Source organism: Ambystoma mexicanum, chromosome 4p (assembly GCF_040938575.1).
Source record: "Ambystoma mexicanum isolate Mex_15411 chromosome 4p, UKY_AmexF1_1, whole genome shotgun sequence".
NCBI lineage: Eukaryota > Metazoa > Chordata > Amphibia > Caudata > Ambystomatidae > Ambystoma > Ambystoma mexicanum.
Window position 1 is genome coordinate 742,004,589 of NC_090927.1, and position 23,897 is coordinate 742,028,485.

General features: G+C 44.3%; 1 protein-coding gene across 1 annotated transcript in view; it reads left to right on the forward strand.

Annotated features, from left to right (window-relative positions):
- Positions 1-23,897, forward strand: part of LOC138452855 (uncharacterized) — a 1,928,742-nt gene that overhangs the window by 1,435,630 nt on the left and 469,215 nt on the right. Inside the window, exons 74-75 of the mRNA XM_069605205.1 lie at positions 188-339; positions 12,951-13,117. Coding sequence (XP_069461306.1) covers positions 188-339; positions 12,951-13,117 — 319 coding nt within the window. The remainder of the gene's footprint in view (positions 1-187; positions 340-12,950; positions 13,118-23,897) is intronic.

Genomic DNA, 23,897 nt, shown 5'->3' on the forward strand with positions numbered 1-23,897 from the left:
ACCACCAAAGGAAACCTCTATATGCTCTGGTATATATCCCCATTAAGGCAGGTTTAAGCGCTATATTGAATAAGCCCTAACACATAAATAGCAGATATCCAGTTTGAAGGACTGCAGACACTCAATCCCCAGCCCATATACTGCACCACATTGAGGTTTGTGTTGATTTATTTTTATTTTATTTTAGGAAAGGATCCAACTGTTAAATAAAGACGAGGCACTGGAAAACCATAATAAGGTTTTTCTGGGACCAGGAACATTACGCAGCTTCTTGGACAGTTTTAAATATATTTACCTTAAGAAAAGGGCTGAGCAAGAAGAAACAGAAAAAGCACTGAGGTGAGTGAGGTTTATTTCCTCTCTTTTTCCGTTGTTCTCTTTTCAGTTCATGGAGAATTACAGTGTACCACTTACATTGTGAATGCCTTATTCTGGATGCCTGAGATTAAATATTTTAAAATTCAACAAAAGATGTGGAAAGGTGAACATAGTCCTGACAAATGGCATATTTATGTTGGATATGAAACTTGTGTGCGAAATTAGGGAGAGCAGAATTTCTAAATGACCTGACAATATTTCCTTCAAAATGTGATTAGTGGAGATTCTCATGATTTCTGGATATGCCAAGGACTCGTGGCTTCAAAACGTATAAGACAGTGGTTACTACAATTCACAAGGCAAGAGGGGGATATTGTAAATTCATTAGTGGTCAATCAGTGCCTTTTGTTCCCCTATGCACGTGCCTGTACTCCCAAATTAAACTTCCCTTTGGATTCAGTGGTGACCCAGCACTGATTATGGCTTCTGGGATACACATCCACTCAGAGCATAGACGAGTTAGGTTAAACCCTGTTCTCTTGGACCTTGCCGTGGGATGTAGCACTTCACATGTCACAGGGGTTTCCTCCGTATTCTTCCACGGCCAGTGGGATCTGTATGAATGAGGTGCCGACTACTGAGACCATGGCAAGTTGTGGCTGGTGTTTGTCAAAGGTTTCTGAGAGCCCGGTGTGGACAGCAACCTGTGAGGAAGGCAGGGTGGATCTACATTCAGTGACTCAGGTAGCGCCTGCAGTAAAATAATACGAGCAATGCCTGCACAAGGACACAGGCAGTTACCAGGCATGTGCTCAACAAATCAGATGCTCCTGTAAGCATGTGCAGTGCTCAATGAGAATGTAAAAACTGTAGCCAAAGGTATCCGTCGGTTATAAATGGCAGAGGCAGACACTGTTTGAATACTCTCCTTACAAAGCAGTTCTTCAGCTCCAATCCAACTTCTATGCAGGATTTGGTCCGTCTTCCGTTGTCCTGAAAAGCCTAATGGGGGCTGCGGATATCTGCAGCCTGCTGAATTGTCCAGTGTTGTAGCTGTGGCCCTATTTTTATGGCAAAGATTAAGCTCCTGCAATACCTGGACCTTTGGATGCCTTTTTCCCCACTGAGATATGACTCCCTGGCCACTTCCTGAAAGCTCACACTGAATGTGTGTTCCTATATTCTGGCATTCTGGATGATCAACCCCTCGGCTCGTCCTAAGCATTGTCACATTGCACTGCCTGCTGAATGGTCAACCTAGGCATTCATTATCCGGCATTCCCCATCTGACTAATGCAATGTCGCTCACAGCTGGTGTTTTACTATTACACTCATGCCTTGAGCCTGACCCTTCACTAGGGTCTGCAACGGCATCAGCCCCTCGTGTATGAATGTATGTGGTTTCTCATGGTGGATCCTTTCCTTATCTCCACGCACACTGAAGGCCCAGCACCATTCCTCTGCCTCCGGAATAGGAGCTGGCTCTGTTCTCTCTGGTCTTCATGTGTATCCTGCTTTCCCTGAAGTAGATGGTGCCCAGATCCTCATGGGCGATCTTCCTGCCAAAGGACAGTAACCACCTTGGTAGATTGGTTTAATTCGTTACATACTCGTCGGTTATCACCAATGAAAGTTGCAGAGGGTTGCCTGGCATCTAAAGTCATTCGAAGCATATTGCCTCAGAATACTGGGAGTTAAAGTGTCCCTACTGCAAGGTACTTTTAAAATGTAAAGCTCCTTTGGGGAAATAATCGCATTTGCTTAGGGAAGCTTCCTCGCGAGTCATAATAAGTACTTCTGTTTGCCTCAGCAAGAAATGTAACTAAAAAAGCATAATGAGGTGAAGTGGTTCAATCACTGGAAACGTGAAGCACCTTAACCCAGAATAGGTCCGTTAGGAAAACAGGTTCTTAATGTCCAGGCATGGCTGGGGCGTTGCATACAAAATAATATAAATAAATAATCTTTATAAGCATGCTCTGAATGAATTTTGATGAACGCTGCCATTTAGGTCGTCATGTCCTTGGACTTGCTGCCATTGCTGCTGTGCGATGCACGACTGGAGAAACATCAACCTAGGCCCTCGTGCTGCACCCAGGTGTCTTTGCGACACATCCTCTTCTTTACAGGGCCTTGAATCTTCCCTATCAGGCTTATGAGTCAGCTACTGTTCTATACTTGTGGATGCTTCTTACCCTTCTACACATCATCTCTCTAGGGAATCTGTATTACACTAGTACCCCCTCTAAGTGGCACATGCGATAGGAAGTATTGGGCCCTGTTTACCTGCCGTCTTACCAAACTGCCCAGCAATTCTAGATGCAAAACAGCGCTGTTAATGCACTGCAAAATCACTGTTGGAAATCACTCCATACAATGCAGAAATGGTTCTAGGCAGGCTCGGACTGGCCTATAGGGCAATAGGCCCATGGCTGAACCAAAAACACAATATGCTGGCGTGGGCCAGCTTTTTTGGTCAACGTGGGCCGCTTTTTTGGCCAATGTGTGCCAGTTTGATGAGTTACTTCACTATGCGGATAATTGTTCTGGCCAGTGTTGCTGAATACATTGTCTTTAAAATGCACAATTTACACCACATTTTATCAAAAAACTCACCCTTGGGTACTATTCAAACTGTGTCACAAAAGGAATGATTTGCCATTTGCAACTGTGATCCACTGTTTCATTGGTGCCCGAGACAATTTTATGGCCCAGTCCGATCCTGGTTCTATGTGTTTTTACCGCAGAAATTGCACTGTAGTATTTTTTTTACAGATTTCTTTTTGCTGCAAAATGCAGGGGAAGACCCCCTGCCTCCCTCTCCTGCCCACTCCTCCCTCTCTCCCACCCTATATAGCCTCACCCAACCACATCACACCCTGCTTTTTGTAGCAAACATTCAGTTAAAATGCCCAGTAAATAAATCTGCAGTGACATTTCGGCTGTAAAACAACTGGATACCATGAGGTAAATGTTTTGCCTCCTATTTCCTAACAATGAGTACAAGTTTAAATATATATTGACTATTGAGCACGAGGGTCCATAGGAGATGTGAAAACGGCACTTGAGTCAGCTGTCAGTGGGCGGAGTAGCCCAGGTATATAGTCACAATGAACTCACACTGGCAGGGGATACCAACAATGGATGCCACAAATGAAATGCTAAACTGCTGATCATGGGCTCTTAGGATGTATAGGCCTGCACTGGGAACACTTGATGACAAACAGGGACATGGGAGACATTAATCATTCATGATTTATTTTGTATTAAGTTTGTACGGTTTACAATTAAAACCTTTGTAAACCACGCACATAGAACACTGCATACATAATCCATATAAATACTATTTTACAATATTTAGAGTAAAATATCATTTTACATAATCTAAATATGAAGCATCCATTTTTCGCCTAAAAGTACATATAATGAAGCTAACAAACGAATTAATGCAGTTATCAGAGAGATTTGGTTACTATTGAGAAGTCAGCACCATAACATATTGGAACCCACTTATCCAATATCTGCTGTTTCTAAGACAACACTTTGGTTACATAGGCGACAGTGTCTATTATTTTGTTTTATACCTCTACGTGGACCCCAAACCTTTAGCGTAGAAAGTTGATTCAATCTAAAACTCATATAGGCAGATCTATACCTGGCATCTGGGAATTTTTAGAAGTACGTTGGCAATGTAGCATGATATCTGGAGATGTTTTGATATTCTTTGTGCAGGATATAATTGTCCTAAGCTTCATTTTGCTTTACCCAATCGTATAGATTTTATCTTCAACTTGACTTTGCCCAGATTGTTTATCAGACAATCCAGGCTCGCTCCTAAGTAGCCTATGCCTTCACTGACAACATTCCGTGATTTGCTATTAATTACTATTTGCATTAAGACTTCATACATGGTTCCTTTAACTGGGTTGAAGATGTTTGAGTAGTATTAATTTCTTTAAATGTACTCTCCAATCAGTATAGCCTGTAGGCATATTTCTGATCGAATTAATACAATCGCCCGTCATAAGGGCACATTTAAAATTCTTCTCCATACATGGCCCTATGGTATTTTCAAGTGTCTCTCCTGCAACAAATCAGCTACATCTAGGGCATACGTTTTAATAGGAACAACCTTCACGTTATAAAAAATTCAACAGAGGGATCAATGAGAATGCACAATATTTAGTTTTAATGTTCCTCATTTGAAATAGTAATGATACTATTTCAATCCGCAACCTCGCTAAGTTAAGTGATGGCCCTGCTTTGCTATAAACGGGAAAGGCTAAGTACATCTACATCAAATGTTGGGCTAGTGCCAGCAGTCTAACCATTATATACCAATTCTATTTGATCTCTTTTTTGACAATATTAAAGGCCATGATTGCTGTCTTATCAGCATTAATTTGCAAGTAATTAATGTGTGCATCGCACGTCATTTCATCTAATGCACTTGCAATGTCATATGCAAATAGGAAGGCGCTAATACGAATATTTTCATGAATTATAATGTTCATGTCGTATGAGTCAACTTCCTCAGTATTGTCAACCTGCATAATGAATGCTATGCAAACAACGGACTGTCTTTTAAAGGTGGATGCATATGCAATGTGTCATGAAAGCTGGTGTGTCAATTAAGATTGTTTGTTTAAACAAAAAAAGAAAACGAGACGTTAATCAATTCATGCGGCAATATTATTGAAAGTTCAATACTTCCAGAAGCCTCAACCGATATCTGGCAAAGATAAATCTGCGGGAAGGTAAAGCAGTTATATAAATACCCCTTTGATGGTAGGATCTCTTGAGTGATTATGACGTTTGCGTTAGCCCATACCTGCTCTTCTCTGTAGCTATCTTCGGAGGCGCCTGTACTTCATTCATAAGGTTGAAAGTTGGGCTTCATTGCGTTGGAATCCTCTCCTTGAAAAGGACGAGGCTTCTAGAGCGATTCTTTTAAACCTCAGCAAATGGAAGGAGTGTGGCTTGCATGCTCTTAACAAACCCTGAAACTCAGTCGCCCAGTCTGCTAAAATGTAGTATAATCATAACAGCTGAACCCATATGCGTGCATACTTATAAATTGCTGATCCCATACCCTCACCCAGAATAATTTGCCTCACACATTGTTTTTCAAGTGTTGGCAATAAAAGGCCGTAGGTTTTATTGTACAGATATGGTTATGCAGATAACAATAATCACATATCATGATAGTAACATACTTTTGGGCACCGGGTTTTGGGGTTATCCCCTCTGGCCCGTGCCGCCACACGTGGACAGGTTGACGGCTGACTGCGTTCCCCCAAAAGTATCTCCTATTTACAACCCCTGGAGGCTAGAGTTGCTGTAATTTCTTGAAAGAAGTGTTCCATGCCCTTGATTGATAGGTGGGTGCCGTCTTTGTGAAAAAGATCCGGGTCACCCAGTGTAATGGCTGGGTGCTTTATGAAGCCCAGTCCTCTTGCTGTACAAAACTTTTCTAACTCCCTGTTGATTTTTCATCTAGAAATGTCTACAGATTTCTAGCATTTGGCCCCTTGCCATTTCTTTCTGGGTAGGATGGCCGAGAAGTATATTTCCGTTCCTTTCCAGTTATGTGAGATACCTGCAAGAGAGGAGCACATGTCCTTAAGTAACTTTCTCCTCCCAGAGGATACTAGGTCATTGCCCCCTAGGTGTATGATCAGAAATGCTGGCGGGTCTCTGTATGCGACCAGTTCTGCTAATGTTTCGTGGATTTCTGCCCACCGTAGGCCTCTGTAACCCCACCATGAGGAAATGGTGTTCCTGAAAGGTGGCCTTTCTTTGGTCTCCTCTGCCCATCGGCCCGTCCTGAAGATAAAAGAGTGACCGACTATCCATGCCGATTGGAGAGTGGTCCTCTGGTGTTTCTGTATGAAGGGGGGAGAAAAAAAGGGTGAGGGTGGCTGGATATACTAATTGCGGTCTGATGTACCTTTTGTAACAATCTGATTTCCAGCCCCCTATGTTTTTTAGTTGTTGGGGAGCTAAACCTCCCTGCCATGCTGAGGTGGCAGCACTTATTCTGAAGGAATGGGTGCCAAAACCCCTGGGGTCCCACCCCGCATTGTTAATTGCTTTCATCAGCACCCCTTTGAATTGGTAGCGGCTTAGTGCCATGGGGTCCTTGTGGATCAGAAACCTCCCCCCAACCTTGGGTCTTTGTGCATAGTAGAGGTTGGTAATACATACCGGGCAGTTTACTGCCTCATCGATGCAACAAATGTTGATGGTTCTTTTTGCCCCAGTTTTTGATTGTTGGATTTCTATGCTGACGCTCTCCTGTCTGACCTTGACTTCCATGATGCCCAGCCCTTTGGTGGCCTTGGTGCTGGAAGCAATGAGTTCTCCCACATGGAAAGCCCCGAAGTATGCCAGGAAGAAAGCTGTTCTGAACAATAAGATCTCGTATGGATGCCAGCATATGGCTTCCAGCTGGTTTGCAATTTGTACCAGTTTGCTGAAGTCAAGGGGGCGGCGGGTTACCTGAGGGCCCTCTATTCTGCCCCAACCCTTTAATGCATAAGCAATGAGGGCACTTTGGGTGGGGTCTGAATCACCCCGTATTTTTGAAAAATATGAGACTGCAACTAGGTGTCTTTTTGCCCAATCTCTCTTAAAGCTCATGTGCCCATTTTAAAAATATTTCCATGTCTTTGATCGTTATTAACTCTACGTGTTTTATGCCTGTGGCTTTAAAAACTGTTTGCAAGCACTTATTGTACTGAGCTGCGCTGTTGCTTTTCCCTGCCATCTCCGTGAGGAAACCTAAGGAGTTGTTGGCACCCGTCTTGAAGTGCCTGATTCTTGTTGGACATTCCGGCCTTTGCTCTCTGGCACTGGCGTTGATGCCATTATTTTATTGGCACCCGCTTTTGAGGTGCCTGGTGCTTGTTGGGCATCCCGGCCTGGGCTCTCTGGCGCTGGCGTTGATGCCGTTATTTTATTGGCACCCGTTATTGAGGTGCCTGGCATCCCGGCCTGGGCTCCCTGGCGCTGGCGTTGATGCCGTTATTTTTGATTTCCCATTATTTCCCAGCATTCCACCGGTATCGGGGTCATCTGTTCTTCGGCGTGCGGCGCTAGCTCCCGGAATCTCTGCCACTGAAAGCGAGATAAAGCATCTGCTATGCTATTATCTGCACCAGCGATGTCTTTTGCTTTGTCTACAATGTTTTCTTGTAGTGTGATTGCTGTGATGGCTCGTAGGACTTTTAGAACTAAAGGGCATTTGGTAGACCTTCTGTTTATGGAGCCTACTACTGCCATGTTATCGCACCAGACCAAGAGTTCTGTGTTAGCTAGCTGCCTGCTCCAGATGTATAATGTTAGCCAGATGGGAAATATTTCTAGGAGGGTGATGTTTTTTGTCCACCCTGTCTGTTGCCATGAGTTGGGCCAGTGTCCTGCCACCCATTCTGAGTGTAGTATGGCTCCAAACCCCTTGCTCCCGGCTGCATCGGTGAAAAGGACCCTTTTTGTCCATGTATTCAAAGGCGTTCGCCAAAGTGAGATCCCGTTGACATTTTTGAGGAAATTCCCCCAAATTTCCAGATCTTGTTTCACCTCTGCGCCTAGTCGGATGTGTAGGTGGGGTTTGGTGAATGATTTGGTTTTAAGTTCCAGACTTCTGGAAAATACCCTCCCTAGAGGGATTATTCTGGCAGCGAAGTTAAGACTGCCTGCTAATGATTGAATTTCTTTAACTGTGCCCTTGTCCTTTATTTTCAGGGCTTGTATTTTCTCCATGAGTTCTGCAATTTTTGATTTCGGGATCTTGCATAGTCCTTGTGCAGAGTCAATTTCAATGCCTAGGAAAACTATATTGGTGGCTGGCTTGGTCGTTCTTTCTATTGCCAGAGGTATGCCCCACTGTGCGGCCATTCTTTCTAGTTTCAAAAAGGGCCCCGTGGCATTCTTCTGAGTTTGCTGGGCCCATGACCATAAAATCATCTAGGTAGTGTACCACTTTGGCCCCTGGTCTCTCTTTCTGAAAAGCCCATTGGAAAAAGGAGCTGAATTGCTCGAATAGGGCGCAGGATACTGCGCACCCCATAGGGAGGCATCTGTCTACATCGAATTTGTTGTTGAAAGTAACACCTAACCATTGCTGGGAATCTGGGTGGACTGGTAAAAGGCTGAAGGCGGATTCGATGTCCAGTTTGGCCATCAGTGCGTTCTTGCCACATTCCTGTATGAGTCTTACCGCCTCCTGGAATTGTGTGTAGGATACTGCGGATTCCGTGTGTGGAATGCTGTCGTTCAGTGATTGGCCTTTGGGGTAGGATAGATGGTGAATTTTCCCTGGTTCTTTTTTTAGGGACCAAACCTAGAGGTGATATTAAATAATTCTTGATGGGCATGTGGTCCCAGGGTCCTGCAATCCTGCCTAAAAGCAGTTCTTTCTTGATTTTGTTCTCCACTATTTGGGGGTTGTCTCTGGCCAACTTTAGGTACAATGGGATGTTCTGTGACCTTGTATCCTTAAAGGGGATGCTAAAGCCTTTGGTAAGGCCCAGCCAGATTGCCTCAATGGTTTCCCTATCTGGGTAGTTGGAGAGTGCTTCTCTAAAATTGTTTGGGTTGATGGGAGTTCTGCCTGGTGCCAGTCTTGGGTTTGTAGAAGAATGGTTGTTGCTAATATTTTGAATTTTTGGCTGGCAGTCTGGTGCAGCTGCTTACTGCGTGGTCGCCGTTGCAGTTTGTGCAACCGTGCTTGTACCAGCATTCCTTACCCCAGGTGCACTGGTTCTTTCCAAAATTCCTGCATGGAATGTTGGCTTTTGCAGAGCGGTTTTTGTTCTGCCTGTGGGTATTAGACCTCGCCGCCCATGGCTGGTTCTTCCGAAAAGGCTGTTCACCCTTTTTGTGCTTGTCATTATCATTGTTTCTGGGACCTTGAGTATTTTTATTATATTTGGAGGAGTTCTGTGGTGCCTCTTCTTCTGCTGGAGGCTCAGTGTTTAACATATATAAATCATTTTGGACCTCGTTCCATTCTATGGCTGGCCTCTCTGACATGCTTCTCCTAAATATGATATCATATGCTAGCCAGGTCTTCCCTTTCTGAGCGATTTTCACTTCTCTTATTTTATCAATGTAAGCCCATAGTTTTCTGCCATCTTTGGGGAATTTCTCCTCATATATTGTTGCCAGGATGGCGAAAGCCTGCAGCCAGTTGTACCAATTCTGTTCTACCTGGGCGTTTCTGGCTCTGGCTTTCTCTTCTATCTTTTTAGTATCCCTGAAGGTATCCTTCCCTTTGCGTTGGGCTTCTATCAAAGAAAATATTTCTATTAATTTTTTGGCCCATATGGCTTCTTTGATTGTTGTATCAATGTTCCATGCTAGGCAACTTTTATATCTATTCAGAATTTCAGTCTGAAAGAATTTCAATTTTAATTCTAATTGGTCATTGCAGATCTTTGCTATGCCTGGGTTGCTGTTAATTTGCTCAGTTTGCCCCACTGTTTCTGTACTGGGGGTTGCCCATGCTTTCAAAGCACCTGTTGGGTCTGCTGTAGCTGCTGCTGGAGCAGTTGTGCTAGCTGCTGCTGGCGTTGTTGGCGGTTGTGTCACTGGTGTGGCTGGGGCTGTTATTTGGGTTGTTGCTGGTGCAGGGGGGTCACTAATATGATAGGTTCAAGGATTCTATTGTGATTTGTTGACCCCTGATCCCGTTTAGGGAACTTGTTTCTCCCTCATTTCCCGCAATATCTGTTGCATTTATGACATATTATCACACAATTTTGCCAGTTTTTTGTTACCTTTTCTAGGGCCATCTGTCAATTTCTGTCTCTTTGACGTCATCTTGACTAGGTGGTGAGGGGGTCCCATCCTTTGGTAGCCCGTACATATTTTCCCTTACCCAGGCCCAATCGTAGTGTTCTGCTGCCTCGATGGCTGCCAGCAGGTGGGGCGATTTGGGCTTCTGTGCTGGTGTTTTGGGTTCCTGTGATTTTCGTTTGGGACCCATGCCTTCCTTTCAGACTGTTTTGATTAAAAAGGAAAATGTTGAAAATGCTGTGTTTGGCCCTGTAGGGATTTGCACCTGTGTCAGCAGTCTCTGTACAGATGTCAAAATAAGCTTTCTAATTGCTATGCAATTGCAACGACTGTCATGCGCTTGTTTGTGTATAATTTGGTATTTAAATAGTGCTATGAGTCAAAAACGGCTGAGTTTTTCCCAGCCGGGATTAAAACCTGGGTCAGTAGTTTCTACACGGGTGTCAAGGGCGCAAGCTCTACTCGCTGTGCTATGTGACCAATTCGAAAATGGCGATGGCATTACCCGTGTTGGGTAACTGCTTAATGTTGTCCACAAAGGATTTATTCTGTTTTACTTCTCATCAAATGTCATGCCTGTATTATGGGAGCAGTTAGTTGTAACCATTCGTGCGTGCCCGCTTTTGGCATGGGTTTTTAGAATCACCCAATCGTTGTATGCCAGAAACAATTAATATAACACGGGACAAAGTCTATGTTTGAGAATCAAGCAGGAGCCTGTTTCAGGATTTCGTTCTATACTAAGAAAAATGTCCCCCGGCCCGGGGTTTCCTCGCGGCCTCTGTGTTTTCAAATTCGCTGCTTTACAGTAAATACAACACGCTGCGCGCGGTCGCAATCCGCCGGGGAACGCGGCTGTCTCGCGGATGTTTATTTTGTTTGTTCGCGATTAGAAACAGTGTTCCTGTTGCGTGTTCGCCGCCCGGCGAGGCGGCTTACCTTGGAAATTGACATGCTTTCTTGAAGAGGCCGCCTCTGCTGGGCTTCACTGCAGGTTTCTTCGCCCGCGCTGGTAAGTGGAAACTCCCAGCTTCTGTGTTTGTTTGTTTAAAACCCGCCGCTCGCCTCCCGGCCGTGCAAAGTTCATGAGCAGTACATGCTCACGGGAAAATAAAGACGCTGCGAATACAGCGAACTTAAAGAGTTTGCTAAAAAAGCAAAGGTTTTGAAAGGCACTCAGTAAACAGTGCACCTCCTGTGTGTTTGGGTCACTGTTCAGGGTCCACAAACTGTTTGTGTTTTCTCAGAGCATGCTGTTCTGTATTTATAAGACCCAGGGGAGCCCTGGGTCTTTGGTGTGCATGGTAGTGGGGGCTGTTATGTTTCAGCCCCCGGCCGGATAGCCGACTATCTGGCTCCCGGGGGGGCAGGTCTTTGAACCTGATCCCTGCCTGTTGGTTTCCTTAGGTGCTTAGCACCTTGCTGCATGACGGAAAGGTGAGGTGATTGCTCACACTTCACCCTTCCTCAGCATTGTGTTGCCCAGACTGCGTGTCTCTTCGACTTGGGGGGGAGGAGAGGAGCAGGGAGGGGGAGAGGTTTGGCTGCCCCTCTCCGGGCCTGCTGATCGTAACAGCAGTTACCCTGCCTCGCTTTGTGCAGGCACTGCAGCATTGCCCACACTGCTCCATGCAAGCAACAAAAGACATAGGGCCTCATTAAGAATTTGCTGGTAATTTGGGTCTAATTTCACCAGGTTACTGCTAAATTCCCTTGCTACAGCCGCCACTTGGTCCTGTGGGGTTACCATGGGACTACAAGTGGTGGTAACTCCCCATTTCTGGAGTCCATAGGACTCTGGGGATTTTTGGCGGATTTACAGCTGGCAGAATTATCGCAGGGTAAATCTGCCGATTTGTGATATAACGTGGATGATTTTCCTCCAGCAACAAGATGGAGGTGAATCTGCACCTTAACCCCCAAAAATTCTCCCTGGCGGTAAATCTTCCAAAATACAAATTTGGCAGTTCAGGGAAAGTGGCGGTAACCGAATTACCACTACTTTTTTTTCTCACACCGGCAAACTTGTAATGAGACCCAAGTGGCTCCCGTGTATTGCCGCTTGGCAGCTTATACAGAAGCTACGGGCACTTCACATGCAGGCTGTCGGCCTGTGCTCTGCGCTGGAGCCATTTGGGGGCTAATCATTTCCCCTTTGGACTTCCAGAACATTCATTGGGTAAGTCATGTGGTATAGCGTATTGCCCAGTTATGCCCCTTCAGGGCATGTGAAAACTTCACAGCCTTGCTGCTAGGCAGTGTTAAGACCTCGTATTAACGAGGCAAACGATATAGGGCCGAAATCACTTTTCCTATCTAGACTCCCTAAACCATTTGCATTAAAGCACATGTCTGTATTCTTTGCCATAGCCTTACTGATTGTTCAGGAGTTAATTTGCTCCAACATGTATGTTGGACAATGTCTCATTCACTCCTTGACTGACATCTGTTTGATGCCCTGTGTCTTTGGTGTCTACACAAGACTCTGCACGTGCAGTTGTGTACATCTTTTTCCGGTCAGAATCCTCAAGGGTTACAATATTTCTTCAAAATACCTATTTTGCATATTTCTTGTATATTGAATGTATGGACAAATTGCTGTTAACCCACTGCAGAGAAGGGCTGCACATGCGGGGTGGTTGTGCAAGGGCTTCATATCTGGAGTGGGTGACGGTTAAGGGAATAAGGCCCTGCTGATCTATTGATAAAGGCAGAAGAGAAGTCTTTATTAAATGGTAGCTCCGAATGTGAGGTAAGTTAACATTTTCCTTCAAAATAACATTTAGAGATTGGAATGGAGATCCACTAACCTTCCACTTTTCTTGTAACAGGAAAGTCCTGGAAACCCTTGCTCAGTCCCGAATAGATGCAAAGGCAACCCAAAAAATTATCACCGTTATCAGCCAACAGCATGAAGGAGCAAAGATCACTGGGACGGCCACCTTCAATGAGCTGATTGCCAAAGCTTCATCTTTGGAGAGACTGAAGGCAGAACTTGGTAAGATTTCTTATCTCTTTGATGCATTATTTTCTATCGATTTTTTGAAAATTCATGTAAAAAATGTTCATCCGCACCCGGGGTTGTCTCACTCTGACTCTTTTTGTGGTTAGAGGTACCGTTTGGCTGTGGGAATGAAGGAATGGACGTCTTGTTTCACTGCATTAAACTCTTCTTTAGGGATTTTCTAGTACAAGAATAAGATACAGTGACCCCCAAATTTAAGTGAGTTCTAAGGAAGTGTCCATAAACGGATGCCTTCATCACACATTATTGACAGTTCCTATCCACCAATGGTGTCTTCCCAACCTCTTTTGCATTTTGCATTAATGATGATTTGGTATCAAGCTTTAGGTCTACCTGAATTTGACTAATATTTTATGGGGGGGGGGGTTCCGTTCATACCTCCCTCTTACTTCACCACTCTCCTGCCAAACCTGCTCCACATGCACATGTACAGTGGGTTACCTCAGAACTCACTAATAAAAATTCAGAAAGTAATCCAAAAAGGAGTGTACACGAAGCAAGAAGTTACAGAATTTATTTTGGGCCCAGGCGCATCTGGGACAGAACGCAGTCATTCGGACATCGCACTGAACTGTTCGTTGCATATGGGTAGGCAAGAAAAGGCAAGGCTCTCTCCAAACAAAGCATAGCAAGATGGATATCGTCGGCTATTGTGTTCTGCCACAAATACGCAAGGAAGCCCCTCCGGGCTCCTCCTCATGCACACTCAACAAGAGCAACAGCGGCCTCGGCGGCATGGTGGTCAGGGGTGCCGATCACCGATAGCTGCCAAGCAGTCCTACAACGCCTGTTCCATTAAGGTATGATCCTCGGATATGTGGTAAGGTGGGGTGCTAAAAGGGTATTTTTTCCCATCAGGCACCTCCTATACCTGTGTACTGCTATGTAATCTATTCACAGCATGTGAATCTATGAAAGATCCAATGCTGGAGAAAGAGTAGTTTTCTTACCTGTAACTCCTGTTCTCCATCATTGGTATCTTTCATAAATTTGGTTGTAGGTCAAATGTTCGAATGCAGAAGGTCGAATGGCAAAGGGTCGAGGCAAAATGACAGAAAAAATGCTCGAATTTTTATTTTATTTTTTTGGGCACCCCCCCCCAAACCACTGTTTTTGGTGTAAAAACACCATTTTTTTACCTATACGAAAGCAAAATAAATCTATATATATTTTTTTTTAAATTTCGACCCTTTTGTTTTCGGTCGTTTTGCCTCGACCCTTTTGTCATTCGACCTTTTGCATTCGAACATTTGACCGGACACCCATAAATTCACATGCTGTGAATATTCCCCGTCGTCGTCAGGTAAGAAACATACTCCTTCCTCTCTCTTTTCCTCTCTATCCACATCTCTTGATTCTCTATACCCTGCGACTCCATTCCGTCATAACCAGAAGCCTCCCCAACCATGCCTTACTCCTCAGCTTTGTTCCCAGCAGCGTAGTTTCTGTTGTGCCAAACATCATTGGTGCAAATCTGGTGCAGACTCAGACTCTGCTTATCTTTCTTCTATGCACTGTACCTTTGTCGTTGCTCTGGTTTCTGCAAAAAAGTCTCACTATTCTGACCTTCTCCATTCCTACTCTCACATCCTTGTTGTCTCTTCCAAACACTACCTCGTATTATTTCCCCACCTTTTCCTGATCCTGCTCTTTCTTCTTCCCTCTCTGCTCATCATCTGGCTCAGTACTTCTCCTCTCGGGACACTCTCCTCTGTAACAATATCTTGTCCTCTTCCTGCCCCTGCTCTTCATTGCCTTTGCCTGTGACTTCTCTGTCCACCTTCACACCTCTTTCTGACTCTGACACAGTTGCCCTGTTGGCCAAGGCACACCCTACCTCGGCTCCCCTTGATCCTCTTTCATTTACTCATATCCTCAAAGTCTATCCACTCCTTCTTCCCTTTCTTACTGCTCTGTTTAATACCTTTTTTCCGAATGCTGTGTTACCTTCTCCTTTTAAAAATGCCACTATCCTTCCCATTCTTAAAAAACCCTTCTCTTCCTTCTAGCTTCCTCCCTATTTCCCTCCTTCCCTATCTTTCTAAGCTTCTTGAGCACGCGGCATACTCCCCAATCTCATCTTTCATCTCCTTTAACTCACTATTTTCTTATTTTCAATCTAGTTTTCATCTTTATCACTCCACCGAGACTACTCTTCTCGGTGTATTTAATTCTCCCCTTTCTCCACACTATGCCAAACATTCTTCTCTTCTAATTCTCCTCAATCTATCAGCAGCCTTTGACGCTGTTGATCACTCTCTTCTCCTGTCTTCTCTGTCCTCCTTGTGATTTCCGGTCCTGTACTAGCCTGGTTCGCAACCTATCTGGATGATCGCACCAATTCTTTTTTCTGGGCAGGTAATGTATCATCTTCTTTTCCCCTCTAACATGGGTCGTCCAAGGCTCTATACTTGGACCCTTCCTTTTCTCGCTTTACACTCAACCTCTTGCTGCTATTATCTCTTCTTTTCATCTTACCCACCACCTCTGTGCTGATGACACTAATCTCTTTCTATCCTTCTCTTCCTTCTCCCAGATCCATGCTACAATTTCAACCTGTGTGTTAGCCATTCAATCATGGATGGCTAAACACTACTTGGTACTCAATTCCTCCAAAACGGATGTTCTATTTTTTCCTGCCTCCTCTACCCCACGTTTCCATTTCTTTTCCTCCCTATCTCCTACCTATCTCTTCTACTGCTAGTAATCTTGGTGCTCACTTTGACCCTTCTCTTTCCTTTTCTTCTCATATCTCCTCTTTCTCGCTCCTGTAGAGCCCACCTTTTAAATGTTCACAAAGCAAGTCCTTATCTCATCTTCAGTGCTACCAAACTCTTAATTTCCTCTCTCATTTTCTTTCGACTGTTCAATTGTTCCTCCCTGATTTTTGGTCTTCCCGTCTCCCACTTATCCCCACTCTACTCTATAATTCCTCCATTTGTCTCTTGTTTTCTCCCTCTGCCTGAGATTCCATCTCCCAGGCTCTTTCCTCTCTTGGCGGACTACCTTTTCACACCTGATTTAAGCTTATTTTTCTATGTCTGGCTTTCAAATCTCTACATAATGTTTCTCCTGTGTATCTCTCTTCGCTGCTCTCTTTCTATTACCCATCCTGCTTTCTGTGCTTGTAATCCCTCTTTCTTCTTGCTGTCTCTCATCCCCCTTGTGCCCAGTCTGCTACTTTCCTGTTCTAGTTCCTCTCCTGTGGAACACGCTTCCACTGGCTAACTGCTCTTTGTTCTTACCCTCCGTTTCAAACCCACCTTAAAGAACATTTTCTTTCCTCATGAAATCTTTGTTTTTTCCCCCTTACTGACTTTTGATGTACCGTTTTTATTTTACAGTGCTTTGGCGTAAAGCGATATCTCTAAATACAAATAAAATACTAAAATACAAAAAGCCCAGAGAGCCCACCTAAGTGACAGGGCTTGGGCGTTACTAGGAGGATATACATTAAGGCGTAGTCCAGACACACTGACCTAATACTCTTTTGGCCCAAAGATTGTCTCAGGAGAAGTATTTAATGGTGCACCTCCACGCCTCATAACTTAGTGGCGTACCTCAGTGTAGTATTCGTGCAGGAAGAACATGCAGCACCAATGTTTCAGACTGGATTTTTCTGTATGGGTACACTTAGGGATGCGCGCCCCCTGTTGTCCAATTTGACCAAAGCACACTACTCTTTATGTTTGTAGCAAACCACGTTTTGACTACATTGTTGTCCTGTATTTTAAAGTGCTAGATATCAGATGTGACTGTGTTGCAATTCGTTTAATTATGGAGTGTAATGGTGAGGAATTTGTGTATGACTTATATAATTATGTTTTTAGAGCACTTATTAAAAGGGCATACATTTTAAATATTGTATACGTTAAGGTAAATTGCAATATGATGATGATGTATGTATGAATGTATTTAAATGTAACTGTGTTGCTGCTAATGGAGAAACCCGAATCTAATAAAGGATTGAATGGTCCTGTCCTGTACAATCTGCACTTATTCGGGTTTGCATCAAAGTAAAGACAGTTGGAATGTCCTTGAAATATTAAATAGTTGCACCTCATTCTTGGCATGTTCAAGTGGTGCTCCAGAGGACCGTACCACCACCCTTAGAGGAAGTGTACTTTACTGGAACACTGTCAGGCCATGCAGTTTTGTGTGCAGCCGTGGAGTCGTGGATATTTTTCCTAGCTGAACTTAGATTCTCGTGGAGTCTCACACATTTCGAGTCCCGCCGCAGAGACCTTTGCCTGGTTTCCCCCCTCTTGATTGTTTACCCCCCTGCTTCTAAGGGCTGTAAATCTCTTTCAAAGTATGAAAAGGGTATACTCCCACCCTCTTAAATTAATGATGATCATTACCTTTCGGAGAGCCTGTACAACTGGATCAAGAGATTGAATTCTGAAGAATACCTGAAGAACATGACAAGACTCATTTCAAGGTAACCATCTACAAGCATCCGAACTGTCCCTGTAAAAGTTCCCATTATGTCCAGTATAGTGTGAAGTGTGTTACGCATTTTGGACCTAATTACAAGCTTGGCTGCCATGGTCATTTAGTTGTGGTAAAATGATGTTAATCAACATTTTTTGAATACATAGGAGTCGATTGGTATTTTGTTGGATACACCTCGAGCGGTAATTATAACACTAAAAATCTAACCATTTTTGGAGGTAAAATGGAAGGTTTACCTTGAACTACATGCTTGAGGTAAATTCTCCAATCTCACAATGTGTTGCTGTAAAATTGGTAGCAATTACATTTCTGTAATTCTGTTACCAACAAAGAAAGTGGCAGTAACAGAATTACTGCCAAAAATGTGCCACACCTCCAAACTCATAATAACGCCTATTGTGTTGTCTGTCTGCAAGGTCAGCTGAGGCTAAAGCACAGATATTATGGCTTTGATAAAGAAACCACCCTAGCAGTGTGAGGATACCTGTTCACTGAGAAGGATAACAGAATAAGTAAAGTTACACTGGTGAACCTTTTGGATTTGGATAGACTCTGTTGTCTTATTTTAATTACCTTGATTCCTTTTAGAACTACAAGCAGGTGCCACTATCATTTCCTTTCATTGTGTCAAGAAGTTGTAATCAATGATGTCCTATACTAAGAGGTCAACTTACAGGTTACAGACATAATTGTATACCAAGAGCACCATAAAGATGTATTACCTGTGATCTAAGGAGTCCTTAAAAAAGTATCTTGTCCAAAACCTTAAAGTGGCCCCTTAGTTGGAGTACAATTATTTATATATTTATTAAGTAAAGTTAACCGAAGAAGTTTAGTGAAGACCTGCTTTGTTGAGCCCTCACTGACTACAGATTGTGATGATGCATTGCATGCATTTGAATTGGGAGTTCCTCTCACTTTTGCAGCAAGGGAATCTGGGAGTGGGCCTTTTCTGTCCCTCTCGGTGGAGGCACTACATTTACAAATGTCCTCTCCCCCCGACACACTATTGAAATCAGGTACTCACAGAGACTGTGCAGCCCTTCTTCTGTCTCTCCACCTACAGGTTGCTTCTCTCCATATTATGCACCAGGGAACACACATTGTGCAAACTATATAGAGAAAATGGTTACAGAGGGCTAACTGCAGCTATGTTTATTGTGAAAATAGGCAATAACCTATTTAACTACTTTCTCGTACCTGCTAAATTGAATGCAGCTGGGTCTTGTTCATAGTGACTGTGAACAAGAGTAAATTGTTTCAGATAGGAGAGAACAATGTATATTGGGATGGTTGGTTGCGGCACACACGCAACACCAACCTCTGAGTGGATTTTCCTGCATCAGAAGGCTTATCAGGTATTTGACTAATTGAAACTTGCAGGAACTGGGCGAACATTTCTGAACTGTGTCTTTCTTGCTGGACTAATGATGCAAAGGACTGATGGAGATTTTGATGCCAGTTCGAAAAAAGTGGATATAGATCATGATATCAAATAGATAATTGTATTCAGTAATGGGCTTACATGAAACAGATTTTTAGATGTAGATTGGGAAAATGGGGGTGGGATAGCATATGACTGAAAGATAGATAAGGAATTTGATTTAAGATTGTATTCTTAAATATTGCAAGGCTTTGTTTCTTCTACAGGCTCTAGGAATTGACGAATCACTAAACAACATGCAGTGTACGATTATTTCTCAGAAACAAATATGTAAGCACATGGTTGCACTTTGTAGAACAATCCTGCTGTCCAAATCAGTGATTGGTGGACGAAATATTGGCATTTCAAATATTGGTGACAGGGATTTTGTTACTGCTATAATCGTCATTATCACTGTACATAACATTCTAGTTACAGCCCTGATTGAAATTCTGGACACCCTACCCCTTTCTCCGGATTTGAGCCTCTTCACACATGAGTCAGTTTCCTGAAATCGGTGAAACATCAATGTGGTTGTAGAAGGACCGGCCAAAGGTAATTTTAAGCGTCTCAACGCGAGGAACAAAACTAGGGGTCCCTCTTGGACCTCAAAAACCATGTTTCAAAGCCCTATCTCGCACCGTTTCCGAGATATTTGCACTGCAACGCACCACAGTGCACTGCATCTCACAAGGGTGACATGACAGATGGAAAGAGCGCACAGAAGGTCCCAGTATGCTGCAGCATGCCAACTCTCGCCTCCCCTTCACATCTGCTCTGGGGTATGTCAGCCAGCCACACACACCCATTCTCAGTGCAAAGAACATCAATCGATAAGCGATTTGGAACAGCGACCTACAGGATCATTGATTTTCAACAATTGATGAGAGTGTTATCATGTCTATCTACATAACCTGTGCGGAATACGGGTACTTTTTGCTAGTTTTAAAATATATTTATTTCTTGGTATTTGATTGCAAAATTGCTTAATCTATTTTGATAATACAAATATAAGAACAATTTAAAAGAAAATGACAGAAGCCCACAATTTCACAGTGATCTATAGTCTTAAACCACTTTATTTATGTATTTAACTGTCCAAGTGTTCCTATGACTTTTATCTGCTGGGGACAGAGTGCGAGGGAGGAGGAATAAGAGCAAGTGAGACAAAGAGCAATACGGAGAAGGGCGAGAGAGGCAAAGGGAGTAGAGAGGGATGGAAGGAGAGAGGAGAGATTATAAAGGGTAGAAGAGAGAGGGAGAGAAAGATAGGAAACAGAGGGGGAGACAAAGAGAGATAGAGAGGAGAATGAGAGTGCGAGTGAGAGAGAGGGGGGTTAGCGAGAGAAGGAAGGAAGGAGAAATCCAGGAGAACGGGTTAGGAGAGAGAAGAGGAGTTGGAGCCACTGGCATAACGGCGGCCCCTGCACCTCCCATGGTGCAGGGGGCCCGCCACCACATGTCCTGGGAGGGGGCCCCCCTTGGACTAAAAAGAAAAAAATATTTTTTTTATTTTTAATCCTGCCTTCATAAAGAAATTATTTCTGTTACATCGTAACAGCGTAACAGAAATCATTTCTTCATGAAGGCATAGTGAAAAAAAAAAGAAACTGTTTCATGTTGAAGTCTGTGGGCTCTATGACTTCAAAAATAAATAGTTTCTTTTTGAAGTCACTCTGCCTTCATAAAGAAATTATTTCCATTATGGTTCAGTCCTTAACGGAATTAATTTCTTTATGAAGTCAGAATGACTTCAAAAAGAAACCATTTCTTTTTGAATTACTAGGGCCCCCCTCAACGCCATGATGCGTGCGTGTGTGAGGGTATGCAGAAAGGGTGCACAATTAAATGTATGGGTGGCTGGGTGTGTGCATGTCAAGTGTATGGTGAAAGGGTGCACACTTAAATGTATGGGTGGCTGCCTGGGAGTGCCTGAATGATGAAAGGGTGCACATTTAAATGTATAGGTGGCTGCCTGTGTGAGTGTATGGTGAAAGGGTGCACACTTACATGTATGGGTGGCTACCTGTGTGAGTGTATAGTGAAAGGGTGCACACTTAAATGTATAGGTGGCTGCCTGTGTGAGTGTGTGGTGAAAGGGTGCACAATAAATGTATGGGTGGCTGGGTGTGTGCATGTCGAGTGTATGGTGAAAGGGTGCACACTTACATGTATGGGTGGCTGCCTTGGTGTGCCTGAATGATGAAAGGGTGCACACTTAAATGTATAGGTGGCTGCCTCTGTGAGTGTATGGTGAAAGGGTGCACAATTAAATGTATGGGTGGCTACCTGGGTGCTCCTGTATGGTGAAAGGGTGCACACTTTAATGGATTGGTGTCTGCCTGTGTGAGTGTATTGTGAAAAGGTACACACTTAAATGTATGGGTGGCTGCCTGTGTGAGTGTATGGTGAAAGGCCGCACAATTAAATATATGGGTGGCAGGGTGTACATGTCAAGTCTATGGTGAAATGGTGCACAATTAAATGTATGGGTGGCTGGGTGTGCGTGTTGTGTGTGTGTGGTGAAAGTGCACAATTAAATGTATGGGTGGCTACCTGGGTGCTCCTGTATGGTGAAAGGGTGCACACTTTAATGTATTGGTGTCTGCCTGTGTGAGTGCATTGTGAAAGGGTACACACTTAAATGTATGGGTGGCTGCCTGTGTGAGTGTATGGTGAAAGGGCGCACAATTAAATATATGGGTGGCAGGGTGTGCATGTCAAGTCTATGGTGAAAGGGTGCACACTTAAATGTATGGGTGGCTGCCTGGGTGTTTGTGCTGGTATGGTGAAACGGTGCACACTTAAATGTATGGGTGGCTGCCTGGGTGTGCCTGTATGGCAAAAGGGTGCACACTTAAATGTATGGGTGGCTGGGTGTGCATGTGTGTGTATGGTGAATGGTGTGTGTGCTTGTGTTCAGGGGCTCAACAAAACCTACATTTCAGCGGGGTGCTAACCCTTCAAATGTTGAGAGAGGTGCTAACTTCATGGGCGGTGGAGGAGGGGCACACTTATTTGTGTGGGGCATCAAACTTCTTTATGCATTCTAATGAGACTATTCTAGTGAAGCTTCAATGTTACACGCAGTTAACTCTCTCCTTTGCTATGGTATGTTATGGTAATGTTTATTTATATAGCACCTATACACAGGCAAGTGTTTCAAAGCGCTCAAGAAGGGAGGGAACACAGGGAAAAAAACAACAGTCGCTCAGAGCTCTTGAATTTCTGAGACGATAACAGTCTGCACAGGCAGATTAAGTGAATATGAAACAAATAACAGTTTAGATACAGCATATAGGCCTGCCGGCGATTCTGCGGTTTTTCCAAGTGCACATTAAGGGGTGAAGACAAGGGAGAACAGACAGACGATCTTCAGGCAGAGCTGTATACAGGTCGTGCAAGTGCGGGAGGGCAGGGAGGGGCAGGGGACCAAGTGCGTCAGTAGAGAATGGAGAAGTGCGGTCAGAGAAGCTCTCAGGGTTTTTAATGACAAGTGCAGTGTGGTGCAGGGCCTTGTGGCAAGTGCAGAGGGACTGGAAGGGGTGCCTTGGACCTGTGAGACTCTGGGGTACACCAGGCGGCCAGTCAATAAACTGTGTGGAAGGAGGGAGAGAAGGAAGAGCAGAGAGCTTGGTTAGCAGGGTAGGGTGAAAGAGAATGAAGAGGAGAAGAGGAAGGTCTTGGGGAGTTTCCGAAACTTGAGAATTTCAGGCTCAAAACTGAGGGTGGCAGGGAGGCTGTTCCATAGGGAGGCACCTGCTGAGAAAAGGGTTCTCCCTCCAAATCTCTGCTTGGAGAACCGGCTCACTCGCAGAAGGTTGGAGGTAAATGAGCGGAGGGCTCGAGAGGGACAGTATTTAGGAAGGCAGCGTTGAAGGTAAGTGGGTCCCAGGCCCCGGAAAGCCTTGTGGACAACGCAGAGGGTCTTAAATTTGATTCTTGCAGCCACGGGGAGCCAATTAAGGGATTTCAGCGCCAGGGAGATGATGTCCCTGGGCTTGAGGCCACGGATAAGTCTTGCGGTTCTGTTCTGGATGAGTTGCAGAGGGCGCAGGGCGGAAGCAGTGAGGTTGAGGAAGAGGCTGTTGCAGTAGTCCAGCCTGGAGAGAACAAGGGCTCTGGAGACAGTGAGCCGCTGAGGGAAAGTGAGAAAGGGTAGAATGCCTCTAAGGAGGTTTAGTTGATAGTTGGACTTTAAGTCTGAAAGCACCCACTTATGGACTGCTGTGAGAATAAGCTGTCTCCTGTCCCCTCTCTACCCTTACAATCAATTCCCTGGCATGCAAGTACTAAGCCCACATCAAGATTTCAATTGCCTAAAGAATTATGCATTTGAATGCAGGTACTAAAAGTGAAATGCTTTACATTAGTAATAGCTGGGCCTTTGTTAACAGCAAAACCCAGGTGCTGTTTAACATCTGTGTCCTGTTCTGTCTGGCAACAGCTCTGTAGGTCAGCCAGGTCTAGTCGGCATAGCCCTACATTTCAAGGGGGGGGGGTGGGCTGAAGCCCATTCAGCTCAATGGTGTTGCGCCACTACTTGCGTTTATTCCCCTGGTTACTTATTGGTCATCCTCATTACTCATAGCCCTTTTATTTTTCGTGTATGAGGCATGTTGACTCATACACAAGTACTGAGATGAGGTAGAGGGACATGGAGGTAATACCTGGCTTAGTTACCTGTAATCTTCATTACTCCTAGTCCCACTCCTCCTCATCCCAGTACTTAACCTATGCGGCAAGGAGCCTCATATGTAAGCACTGGGACAAGGAAAAGGGATGTGAAGCAATTCTGGGATGATAAGCTGATTTTGGGGATGGGGGCAAGGGGTCGGAGAACGAGGGGATGTGTGGGGGTGGGGTGGCACAGGG